The sequence below is a fragment of the Glossina fuscipes genome, unplaced genomic scaffold (genome assembly GCF_014805625.2).
Source record: "Glossina fuscipes isolate IAEA_lab_2018 unplaced genomic scaffold, Yale_Gfus_2 2, whole genome shotgun sequence".
Classification (NCBI taxonomy): domain Eukaryota; kingdom Metazoa; phylum Arthropoda; class Insecta; order Diptera; family Glossinidae; genus Glossina; species Glossina fuscipes.
Window position 1 is genome coordinate 21,829,699 of NW_023998416.1, and position 13,947 is coordinate 21,843,645.

A 13,947-nucleotide genomic window follows, 5' to 3' on the forward strand; every position below is an offset into this window, starting at 1 on the left:
ATTTCTCAAATTATTTATTATAAGGAAAAGCATTTATTTATTGAAATTATATTTTGTAGGAATGTTGTGAGTGCAATATCCGCTAAGTTGATTTTAATGGGAGTGCACTGTATCTATGCATCTCTTTACACTTAAACAAGAAACAATAGATAATGCCGACAGAGAGAGATATTATAAGAAATTGAAGAAAAGACTGAAAAAAGGGTTGAGGCAGAGCGAAGCACCTAAAGCTTGCTGTTCAGAGTATACGATATGTACGCTCCAACAAGTAAAAATATATGTTGCTTCAGAGTAATTCTATCTAAAATCTTCACCATTTTCGTACTAATTTTGGAAAAAATTTTATTCAAGTTATATATTCTAGATGGTTATCTGCTATAACGATCCGATTACGCGGGGAAATATAAAGAAATTTTCAAATTTCCTCTGACCTTATCTTAGGAGCACTCACTAATCTGTCTTCAACTATGGATACGAAACGAGCTTATTATTTTAATCTTTTTGACTTTGAAACTTTTGACAAACCTATGGTTAGACATAACTTCTTTGCATAGGCAAAACATCATTCTAAGGCTTGAAGAGCAATTTTTTTTTTTTGGAAAATGTAAACCGGATTGATATACGAGATGTGTTCAAAAAAAAAAAAGATGAAGATTTATGTTTCTCAAAAAATATTTTTATTTATTCGCCAATATCTATTTTGTTCCCTTCAAAGTAATTCCCTTCAGATATTATACCCTTGGGCTTGAAGGTTATCAAGTTATATTTAAATATAACTAGCAAAGACGAGAACCAAAATTGTTTGCATAGCTTTGTTAAGCCATCAACAGAAATCTGCCAAACCAAGTCTCGAAGGTATTTAACTCAAAATACAGTTAAAATAGAAATTTTCGAGAATTTTTTTACAAAATGTTATAAACAAAAAATGACTTTATGTAAATTAATTATCGTTCGAAAGGACAACATTTTTACATTATGTCATAGATGAGGTTGATAAAGCGAAAGTTTGCATAGCTACTGTGGCCAAAGAATGCCCTATTAATAGCCTTTCCAACGATGTGCAGGAAATATTAAGTTTTGCTCGGAGGTTTGTTTTTATGGGACTTTGAAAATTTCCACTAACATCTTTGAGGAGCTTATGCTCGTACTCGCCAAAAGCACGAATCAACATTTTAAGCGAGTTGCAAAACTCAATTAAAATTATTCACACAAAATTGAAGACTGACTTTTAATATATTCCTTTCGATAAAAAAAGTCGTTAAGTCTTTATATCTATCCGAAACAAACTAAAAATTCCAAATGTCTGATAGTTTCAGTATATGTTGCAGATACGTGTATCATTGCACATAGCTCCCGAAATTTGTACACGTCTTTTTTTTGAGCACACTTCGTAGTCCCATCACTAATTTATAGGTTGTATACTTATTTACTTATAAAAATAAGCTTTTCGCAAAAGCGTTCGGAGATTGCATTCCAATCTGCCTTGATCATCTAAAATTGGGAGTTTTCTAAAGCATGTTGCCTTTCCATCAAACTTTAATTTATTGTTGTCAACACTGTAAACTAAAATTCCACTGTGCATAGTATTGATTCTGATGCCCAGCAGCTCCAAGCAAAACTCGTCCATTCAGCGTAAACATTTATGTTATGTAATATATTTAAAATTAAATGCGCTGTAAAAACAAATCCACTTAATTTTTTGACAGTATTAGGGTAACTACATTAAATGGCATAAGCAAATTTTGAAATTTATTTTTATTTAATAAAATAAAGGTAAATTTCGTAAAAAGTGATGACTTTGAACGCAAAAGGCACTGTTTTTATTCAGGTTTTTTTCGTGAAAAGTGTTTGTGGAAGCCGCTGAAATTAAATTTCTTTGTTAAATTTTTAAATTTTATTTGATTAATTGTGTCCCTTGTTAAACAAGGGTAATGGAAAATCAAAATGGGAAGACAAAGGGGAGAAATGAGTATTGGTATACGAAAATTAATAGCTCAACATTATAAAAATAAAATTCGAGAGATATCCGGGTTAGCAAAACGAAGCCGCTCAAACCATCCTATATACACAAACTTGATACAAAACTGAAACACGGGATGAAAATAATTCTTAACTAGTCGTATATGACGAGCAAGAATAATTATACGGCAAGTCAAAAGGATTCCATTTTTAAGCGAATCGAAAGTGGCAGAAGTCGCCGAAAGGGACTTTGGAAAAAAAAAGTTGTCCACAAACAGTAAGAAATGTATTGAGCAAGGCAGCTATCAATGGCAGAAATTTAGGGCGTAAATCCCTTACCAACAGAGGAAATCAAAAAGCAAGACTGCGATTCGCTAGGCAAGACCAGTTAAAAGATTTCTCATTCTGGCAAAGCGTGCTAGTCATTAACGAGACTAAATTCGAGCTATTTTGTTCAAATGGTAGTCTCTATATAGGAAGAAGTTCAAATCAAGCGCTCCTCACCAAAAATGTGAAGCGAAAAGAAAAGCACCTTCGTTGCTCGGTAGTGGTGTGCGATGCATTTTCTTGGAGCTGAATGTATTGCATTTTGTTGAGGGTATTATGGATCAGCACATGTACGTGTACCTTAATATTGTGAAATAAATTTTGCCTCCTTGTCAGAAGAACCTTGGGGGTTTGGTGAATATTTTAATTTTACCAAGACAATAACCCTAACCATAAGAAGGCTTACCATGTGCAGTCATCGTCGTCATGTAATTGCCCGGCAATAGCCGAGAGTGCAGAGAAATTTTCTTTCAAAATAAACATCAGCCCCCTACTTGCTTGAAAAAAGTTATTTTAACGCATGAAATTTCCGGCCTACCTAATACTTTAGCTGTATGAGTTTCGTGTTGGAGCTGCAAGCAATACCAGATCTAAACTCGAAAACTTTCCTTTTTTTGCAATAATATACTTAGGTTGTTACGAAAAGGCAAATAAATTGTAACAAGTTCGAAAGGAAGTCGACAAAATCAATCTTTCATGTGGACAACTTTTATTTAATATTTCGTCGAATGGACAGAGGGAGAGAGAGAGAGAGAGAGGGGAAGAGGGGGAGAGCATGTATGTCAACAGAATATTATTTTATGATGAAAGTTTTACTTTACAGTGCTTATGCATTTTCATCTCATTGAGATGAGATTTCCAATGTGACATTGATAGGATTTATTTGAGGATTAGTATGTGTTTTCTTTGCTTTATGTTTTCATCTTCTGATGAAAACGAAATGCAAAGATGTTGACTTTTTTTTCTTTCTTTTTTTCGCCCTTCATCTTCTTTATTCCACATTTTGTTTACTAAAGGAGATTACTTTTACTGTGTGTGTGTGAAAAACATATCGACAGAATTTCTATTTGTGTATGAATACGAAATGTTTACATTTTCATTTATGGGAAAATGTTGAAAAGGAAAAATTTGAAGGAATTATATTTTCATTAATTGATTTGCTTTGGATAAATTGAAGGCTGTTGATAAATTGATTATCTGTATGCCGTTCAATTTACATCCTTATGGCCTTCGTTATTGTTATGAATTGCAAATTTTCGCATATCATTAGTTCTCCTTATTTAGATTCTGATGTATTGCACTCTAACAAAATTGTCATTCTTTCAGGAATAGTTGGTTATATTTGGAATGGTTGGCATATTTTAATACAGATTATATTAGTCATTGAATTGATTGCGAGATGTGCAAAATTTTTGTTTACACAGTACATCGATCGAATTTGCGTTGTATATATCTTATCGCATATAATTGTGACAATATTTTTATGCGACACTGTACGGGTATTTGTGAAAGCGAAAGCCTGTACGTTTGCATGCGCCCTTCGTGTTTGCATGTGCCACGCGAGTAAAAATATAAGGTATACATTGCAGATTTCTGCTCATCCGCGTCCGATTGACATATTTTCGAATTTTATCTAAACATATCTATTTATACGTTCCTGTCCATAAACAAATGTCTTCGATTACTGGATACAATATATATTGTTCCAAATGACGACTGCAAAACCCAAGACTAAACTTCTACGCTTTCAGATGAAAACAACTGACGCAAAACCTGAAAACATCGCTTACCAGTATACACGGGGCTACTTGACTGAAAGGCTGTAAAGTTTTGAGGTCGTAATATAGACAAGGCGGAAAGATTTCAGTTTTTAGGTATTTTTTGGAAATACGAACAGACCTGAAGAAATGGACATGAAGAAATCCACCTAAATATTTGCACCGATCAAAGATATATACACGTTATAGGGTTTTCGGTGGATATTTCTATAAAGTTAGCATCGTCTTCCAAATTGCCGAAGCGCTTGTCCCTGCGTCCGCTTATATGTTATCTGCTTGTCTGAGGCCTATGCTTTTAGTTTTATGCTCAATCTACATGTCCCTGGTTTTTGATGAAATTTGATTCATTGATGCATTGCTTCACTGTTAGTGATAGGTAAAAAAAAAACATGAAAAGCAGAGCAAAAATCAAGTATCCACGTCCTGCAAAGTAGGTTGAATTGCCACTTAATCACTCAACAACTTTGTTGGGCATGTTTGATTCAATACTTAAACACAAATCTAACAAGTAACAAGTAAGAACACTATAGTTAGGTACTGGCCGATATGAAATTACCCTAAATCAACTGCACACCAGTTATTCATATGATAACTTTTCAAAATGAAGCTTTACATGGGAAAGTGGTCCGATCTAAATTATTTTCAATTGCTTAGCTGCACCGAATTTCATGAAACTATTTCGAAAATTGCAACCTGGAAGTGAACATAAGAATAAAAACAGATAAACGGACAGATAAGCTTATCAGATCGGTTTAATCAAGTCCTTCTAAACCCAATGCTTCCTTGGCCGAAACTAAACGATTTTTAATATGGGTTCGTCCTTGGGCCAAAACACGTCAGTGCAGCAAATTTCGTCGATATTTACGCGCGATGGCTTGAGCACAAGAAAACAGATAGACGGACAGACAAAGTTTAAGTTTTAATATTTTTGATGAAAATTAATCCACAATAGTAATTTGATATAAAAATTAAATTTAGAAAGTTTGAACGATGTACGCCTATTTTTGGATCGTACCCTATATAAGCATTTGCACGAAAATTCTGGTTTTTTAGAGCAGAAAAGTCTATATAAAAATTAATTACGCTGACGTACCACAATTTTTGAACCTCTTGGCCACAACAGTTCTTACGCAAGGTAACGGCCTTTATTTGCAAAGGGGTCTAATTCTTAGTTTACAATTCCATAATAGTGAGTTCATCTACAAACAGGGTATCATTTTTTTTGATCTATGGAAAAAATAAGAATTGTGTTAGACAATTTGATCTAGGCCGGCTATAATGTTTTCACTTTTATTTTTCATTTTTTAATTAGAAGAATTTTGCAACTTTTTTCCTCATTTCTTTCCATTTTTTATATTTTCTAACATTCCGAAATATTAAATGCAGACAGAAACGACTTAATCTGTACCCATTAAAGTGTACAATACACAGCGAAACAGTAAATGTCTGTTTGACCCTCTTCTTGCAAGAAACCGTATAAATGTGAGAAGAAATACTAGTGTATATAAAGAAAGAAGCAACTAAACAAACATAAGATAACATCATAACACTTTTGGGTCACTGAAAGTTCATTTGTTTAAATAAAACTTAATATGTCATAAAGTGAATATGAATTATAAAGGGGTGACGGCAAATAGACCCATTGGTATAAGCTTTCTTATTTATTTACAACCAATTTTTTTATGATAAAATACTTGAAGATGATTTAACGAGAAACAAAAAAAGAATAGCTTCCACAAAGAAAAGGGAAGGAAAAAAAGAACAAAATTAAGAAAACAAATACACTTGGAGACGATACAATTTGCTCAATTGATACGATGATCAAATAAAAATTAAAGCGAGTAGACAAATGCGAAATTTCAATTGCTTAGCACAGATTATTGCCATAATGGCATTACAGTTTGCGCTGTTTGTACCCTACAACCACTTGTGTTACAGGCTATAGCAACTTTATTGTTTATTATATTTATACATCTGTTTATTGTCAAGTTTGTTCCTTATTTTAAACTAATTAAAACACATCTCTTAAAATCGAATTCCGCTGGCAAATGTATAGTTTAAGAAATAAAAATATCAATGGCACTGAGATGAAATAATTTCACTTGCAAACCGACGGCTATCTAAATTAAATGCTTTAGAAAGCAAGTAAAAACGCTATAGTGAGGCACTGTCCCCTACTGAATACTCTATTTCACTTTACAGTTATTCATTTAACAACTTTTCAAAATAAAATCTTACATTGGAAGTGGATCCGATCCGAACCATCGTCAATAGGGTTTGTCCTTGGGCCCGAACATAGTATAAAAAATTATCCCAAAAATTGTCCTATAGGTTGAACAAAAGCAAGCAAGGCAGGCAGGCGGGCGGACATATAGACAAGCGTTATAATAAAAGGCGTTATAATAAAGCTTCTCTGTGTTGCACAGATCCCCACAAATTTTTTGGGAGTTGGAAAATTGCGACCTGTAGGTTGCACACAAGAAAACAGGTTGGATGGACGGACAGACAACTTTAAATCGGTTCACAAGGCGATCGCTGCATTAAAGGGCGGCTCTATTTCAAATCATTCTGATTATTGCACACATCCCCAAAATCTCGAATCGAAAGGCGTGTAGGTTAAGCGAATCGAGTGGCCTTTTAAAACTTTTTTCAATTCAGCTTTGGGCGGATTGTATGTTTCAAACAGATCGGAACTATTTCTAAACTCTTTATATCCACATAAATTGATCGAAAAGGAACTTCGTTATCTAATGTTCTGCAAGCCAAACAAAACGGATGCACAAGCCGGATTGAATCGAGTATGAATTTCATTCTAATCAATAATGGGTAAACTTGACTTCGGCATGTTGCAAACGGAATGAGTATACGCTCTATTCCTGGCAGCCGCTATAAGGTATATAAAAATTGAAATTGTATCATTTACATACATATTTCCATTTGAAGTGAATGCAATAAACGAAAATAAAGTTGAAAATATGCAGACAATGATTGACAAGCAATTGATATCAATACTAAAACAATACCTATATGAAAATCTACATACGGATATGTATGAGGGTAATTCTCCACGTCAAAAATCAACTTTATTCGTTTGAATATCTGAAAAAAAAAAAACACGAAAAAAATTATCTCAAATAATTGAAATGAATTATTTACAGATAAACAACAAAGAAATGATTATTGAAACGAATAAAAGTTTCATTTTTTTTTTTTTCAATAGAAAAAATCAATCATTTCTTTTTTCAAAGCACTTAATAAAATGTGCGTAAACAGCGCACACAAAGAGGGACAAAGAGACTGCAAATTAAAATTTATAAAAAGGAAAATTTTTGCTCGTTACTATGCTTACGATGATTTATGCGCCGTGAATAGAACAAGTGGTAATGACACTAAAGTAGTTTGAATTTCGACCAAACATTGTTGGGGTGGCGTGCTTTATAACAATGCACCGCACAAACAGATTTCTTTTCAAAATTAAAAACAAGTTAAAACGTCACTAGTCTAGGGCATGTTCGACACTTAAATTCACCTAACATATAACTAGCCGAGCAAGTAGGATTCGCGCTACTATCAATGTTGTATTCGCAGGACCAAATCTCAAGTGCGGTAGGTTGTATTTTGATCGCATTTCTACTGACGCGTTGCCGGAAAGGAGTAACATAGTACGGATTAGGTGCACGTCAACTATGCTGCGACCACCACCTTGCTGTCCCATTTTCTTTTCGCGTTATCTTCTAAACGTCACCGCGTTGCACGAGTAGGGAATAATATTCCCTGATTGGATAAGTCGAACTAAAAAGCATATATATATAGATAAGGGTTGCTATCCATGAGAACTCTAATGTAGAGAATCAGACCAATATGGTCTACATTTAATACAGTAAATTTATATGCGAAATTGCCATCTTGTACCGATTTGTGTCATGGTGTGGTAGAAATTAACCCTTGTTACTCCATACGATCCAAATTTTTTACATTATTTTACTATGCGGAAATTATATCCAACGATTTTTGACGACATTTTTTTAATACTCCAAATTTTTTTCACGTAATGACGTTTTTAGAATAAGGCGATATATGTGGCGTAGACATAAAAATGCTCCGATTCAATCGACTTCTTTGTCCTTGGACCAAAACGCCTTAAGGTACCAAATTTCGTTAAAATATCTCAAAATTCCAGTTTGAATCCAAAACTCCATAGACTGCTATTAGAGAGAGAGAGAGATAGACAGACGATCAGGTAGATGGACAGAATTGAAATCAATTTTGCGTCTGTTGGAATAGTGAAAGCCTGTTTGGGTGTTGCGAACTTAACATAATCTCTACCAAAAGCGGTGTAGGGTATAAAAACTCATAGAAGGAAAAGAAAAAGTAGCGTAAGTATCTGCTCAAGTATCTGCTTGCAGTTTTCATTTTTTGTTAAAGTACTTTGCATATTTTACTCATGAGGTAGGATACCTGGAGTAGTAAATACTTTCTTGTAATAAGCTTTATTTGCAGAGTTTGCTGGTAAGCAAGAACTATGTAATTTTTTTTTAAATTTTAAGAAAAACCCGACGCAATTTTTGGTTGCGTGTTTACTTAAAACTAATCCAAAATGTATCTTTAGTAAGCTTAGTAGAAGCATCCGCTTTGTTGTCTCGCAAAAAAATTACCTTAACTGACAGTGAAAATCGATTATGCCTTTTTCAGAGCAGACTTACTATCTTTCGGTCATTGCTTCGATTAGCGGTTTTTTATTATGGCCGCTAATCAAATATTTTCATCGAAACGAAAAAAAGATTTTTCTAAACGAAGATTTTTGCAAATAATAGAATTTTTTTGAATTTTTAATCGAATAAAATTTATTTTTACTTTAACACCAAGATATATGAAAAAATTTATCTGCGTGCCTAACTCTCCTCCTCTCAATACCACCCAAGAAAACAAATTACATTCCAGTACGTTTTTAACAACAATTTGGGGTGAATGACGGAATTCGAAGCAAAGGATAGGTAATCGCAGAAAAACTCGTTGTGCGTTCGTTGCCCATCGATCCCAAGCAACGCAGCCTGCACGACTGTACAGCACTTTCTAGCTAATAGTGCCTACAATTTCATTTTCCGCCTTCATACCTTCTTTATATCCACAGATTTGTTTTTCGAAGCAAAAAGCAATGTTATTATCAAAATTTTCCTTCATTCTGGCATTATATGCAAAATCTAGTTAAACTATGGTATTAATTTTGCGTATTTAAGAGTCTGCATAAGCTTACCAGTAAATAAGACGGATTTACCAGCAGACATACCGTACAGGTTTAGAAAACAAATTTCGAATTAGTATTCAACCGATCAGTCACGCCCATTTTGAGTAGAGTGACATATAGAAGCAAGTAAATGATCTAAATACTTCTTATTTCCGTCTCAGGTTGTTGGGCGGACAAGCAGCTTTTTGTTGCCGTAACGCTCGTATTACAACATCGATTTTCTGCAGTTAACTGCATAGAGAGAAATTCGGCAAAGTATGTAAGGAAGAATGCCAGCCTAAGTCCGCAGAGTTGATACAGATATAAGCATCAGAGATAAAATGGATGTAAGTGAACTAGAAAACGTATGGTGGTAAAGTAAAATAAAATATGTGAAATTAGGACGCTTCGATGTGAAGCTTATATAGAAAGGATACGCCCATATAACAGGGAAATTGTGCCCCATTAACGTCATAGATAAGAACTACGAGTAAAAAGCCAATGTCAACGGGCTCAAATCTCAAGTGCGGTAGCTATAATGGTGCTCGGTCGGTGAATGTATAACACGTTAGCGAGTGCACCACTTTCCTAGCTTTTTCCGCTCTTCACGAATTCGGAACATCCCCTGAGTGGTTGCTTAATTTAGGGCTGAATAAGAAACATGTTTGTAAATTGTCCTTAAGACTGTAAGATTCCTTAAGGAGGTTTAAGGTGGGTTACAGAAAGTGAGCCCATAATAGATTAGTTATTAGAAGTATTGCATAAGTGCTACGGAAAGTTTTTTCTTTATGGTAAATTAAGGAAATGCAATACTGGTTACTGGTCGCTTTCCAGCTTTCCAGCGAGAGTGAATCCAGTTTGTGCGCTAAAGAATACAATTATGATTAATTTCAGTTCAGCAGTCACTTAAAAAGCGTTTGGACTGACCAATGAAGGCTTTTTTTAACAGAGGCTTTTAAAGACAGAGCATAGACTTGGTTGAGGTACGCCACAAAGAAGAAAGTTAATTCTTTCTTTCATTTACCCATTACACACACCATTGCAGTAAATAAAGTAGGAATGCTATAAATTTATTATTATTAAAAATGTAAAGACAATACTGAAACGAGGTATAAGAATAATGGCCATTTAGTTAATGCGCTTAGGGAACAAAACGGAGGTGCAGAAGCCACATATAAATCCACAATGACGGAGAATTGAGAACATTGCGTGTTTATTGTATATGTATATTGTATATATATATATGTATTCTTTTCATCTATCAAATCCAGAAACAAAGTTTTTTCCTTTATGCGCATGACTGCTTTACACTTGAATAGATATTTATGCTTCTAATATTTTTTAAATATTTTTTGGACTTTGTTCACAGCTTAACAATGAGTGAATAGTTTTGTAGTTCTCATGCCATGGCTTGCAATGTTTATAGTCGAAGTGCGTTACTTGAGGGTTGGATTTCCATTGTGAGTCAGCGACACACGTTTGCATAATTTATTGTCAGCCTTTTTTGTGTGCATTGTTATCGTTTAATATGATAATCGATAAGCAAGCAAGTACCAACGTTGGAGGTTTGTTGGCCAAAGTATCATCTATAAGGAAAGCGAAGTTTTTTCATTACGTTTGTCTTTACTATTTTCAATACGATTTTGGCTCTTATTGGGAACGTTTGTTACTTAACTGTGCAACACATAAGACCATGATACGTTTTTCGATAAACATGGTGAAAACGGACATGTAGCTGGTACTATAATTTAATTATCTATTTTCGTTATAATATTTGTATAACCTTAGATGGCTTTTAGTAAAAAAGTTATAGCTAAGAAAATCATACTCGCTTTTGCGCGATATTTTAATAATCGCTCTACTTTCTTTTTCACATTGAGAGTAACAATTTTTCCTATGTCACTTTGGATGGCTTCTCCTCTGAGTAATAACTGGGTATGTTACATAAGTGAGTTTCGGTCCTTTATATTTTTTATGCCTTATATCATAGCTACTATAGGGTACAACTTAATATAAAGTATGTGCGGATGTATGCAACACTCTGAAGGACGAGGAAGGTAGACTCAACTTTTACTACACCGATTGATTCAGGACGTGGATCTAGGCTTGCCTGGCCGTCTGTCCGTCTTGGATTTTGTGTGCAGCCTACAAGTCGTAATTTTTGAGACATTTTGATGAAATTTTATATACCGGCACGTTTTGGCCCAAGGATGGACGTTATCGAAAATGTTTAGAAATGGAGCGCTTTTTCGACCAGGTCCTAAATGTAGCTTTATTTTCAAAAGCTATTATTTATATAACTTTATTAAACGAAAAGAGGTAGGGTATTTAATGGAGGCCCGCGTCTTGCCAAAGAGAATAAACTTAATAAACATTACAGGCGTGACGCCATTTGCATGAACTAAGCATCAAAATTTTCGTCATCCAACTTTGCGATAATATAAACTCGAATAACGGACATAGATAGGCTTCGAATTCTACCTAGAGATAAGTAAGGAGGTGTGTCAAATGCATTCCACAATCGCTTCCTTGGGTAGCGGATACAAGTCCCTTATCGAGATATGCTTTTTTTCCATCTTTTAATTGAAATGCATTTGCTTTGCAAAAGGGTAATTCAATAGACATAGACTCTCTGGACTATTTTTGCGTTTCCTCTTTAGCTTGCTTTAAAAAAGGTTTTGTAAAATGCTTGATATAACTATCTCTTACAGACTGTAAATTAATTTAGTTCACTAATGCTTTAGAGAACGAATATAAATGACAAGCGCATGTACATCAACCAATCGATTGTATTTTCTTAATTTTTCTTAATTACAACTTCCTTCGTACTATAAATTGTATGTTAAAGTTTTTTGCTAAATGAATTCACATCAAAGGTATATATATAATAAGTGTATGTAAGTTGTTTCTCACGACACGGGGCAAACATATTGTAGTAAATAATAGTGAAGCAGTTTCCATAAAAGCACATTATTTTTACATTTCATATCAAAATGGAAATTACCTCACTAAAATTTGAGCAACACGACTTCTTCTTGGCTTAACGTATGTCAAGTTAGATATCAGACAATGTTAAGAGGAATGAGGGAGGAAGAGGGAAACACTAGTTTTTCTCTAGAATTAAAAAGACTGATGACAGGGTATAAACTTCAAGGAAAGCCCCGTGAGATGAAGCCAGTTTTAGCGCTCTTTACTATGATTTGAAGCAATTCAAACCAACAGAACAACACCGCCAACAGCTGATGCAGTGACAATGCAAAGATAATTAAAGACACAGTCATAAAAATAAAAATATTATTTTGTCAGTTTGACAACGATCGAATATATAGTGGAGAGCACTAGCGGCACTGGATCAAAATGTGTCATCTTCTTCGCCTTATTCAGCATTCCTGTCTTAATTCCGATTAGCGTTTGTTTCAAGTATCAAATAGCACCAAATGGTTCCTTTGCTTTGTGAGGGAGAAGCAACCAAAAGGCGGCTAAGCATTAGCGGTACGCTGAATAATATATTGGGCCGTTCCGTGAAATCGTTCGTAACCAATTGTTGCATTTTCTTTTTTTCAATTTAGGACAATTATTCAAATTCGTTTAGTAGGGTGCAGATCAGACCGAAATCTGAACCAAAGTAAACTATCGCACATGACATTTGAACCCACGAACACTGATTAGGCAATCGCGATTCTTGTCTGGGTTCGAAAAACCATTTCTTTTGAAAAACAGAAGCCTTTTCAGCTTCTGTAGTAATAGAGGCGTGTTGTTTGCATTTAGTCCATTTTCAATGCCAATGTGTGTGTAAGGACTTCCAAAGTTTTTGCCAAATGTGAAGTCGAAAGTTTCATGTTTGCTACCTGTGGGCCTACAACTGACGTTACACAGACTTAAACTGGACTCCGAATTTGATGCTGATTAATAATATGGTCTCTTAAGGTTTCTTCTAGGCAAACGATTGGAAACCTTTTGACAAAATGAATTTACCCCCCATCCTTCGGTGATGGGCATAAGAACATTTGTAATGCTTACAGGCGCCGTGCAATGTATTGTATGACTTGTGTTGAATGTATGTATTTTACAGCACAATATTATTCAAATTATTAATAGTAAAACAAGTCATGACGACATTTTTTTCACAATAAAATATTTCGTTTTAATTTTTCAGATGTTTTCTAAATGATTTTTTCAACAAATACAAAGTCTAGAAATTTACGCTAACTTAAACTCGCCCGTCGTTGTTACTAACTCTACTTGAGGTTGCACAAAATGACGCTGATTTTCGTATTATTCCTGATTAGTTTCTTCAATTTGCTGGGTAAGTTTTTGAAAACATATTTCTAAACAATCTGCATAAAAAACATTACTAACATAGAACTACTCAGTCATATCTTCACTTCGTGCTGTTAACGTTGCGTGCTAACAACTAAGACGAATAAATAAATAAAATGATTGATTGAAATAAATAAAATACGAAAACTGAAGAGAATATTTTCCAGTAAAAATATTGAATCAATGTTGTATGCATGCTCATGTTATGGCGGTATAGTGTTTACGGTCATATCCCTGTGCCACAAATATACCCCTGTATTACATAACGCTCACATCTAGGGCACGATTGCAACAATATGTTGGAAGACATGTAAAAAAATATCCTCGGAATGAGGTATA

At 34.3% G+C, this 13,947-nt stretch overlaps 1 protein-coding gene across 2 annotated transcripts in view; it reads left to right on the top strand.

Annotated features, from left to right (window-relative positions):
• The window catches only part of LOC119633719, a 90,583-nt gene that overhangs the window by 6,376 nt on the left and 70,260 nt on the right, over window positions 1-13,947 (top strand). For both annotated transcript variants that reach the window (XM_038027414.1, XM_038027415.1), the window contains exon 2: window positions 13,445-13,594. In XM_038027414.1, the coding sequence (XP_037883342.1) occupies window positions 13,546-13,594 (49 nt within the window). In that variant the 5' untranslated portion in view covers window positions 13,445-13,545. The remainder of the gene's footprint in view (window positions 1-13,444; window positions 13,595-13,947) is intronic.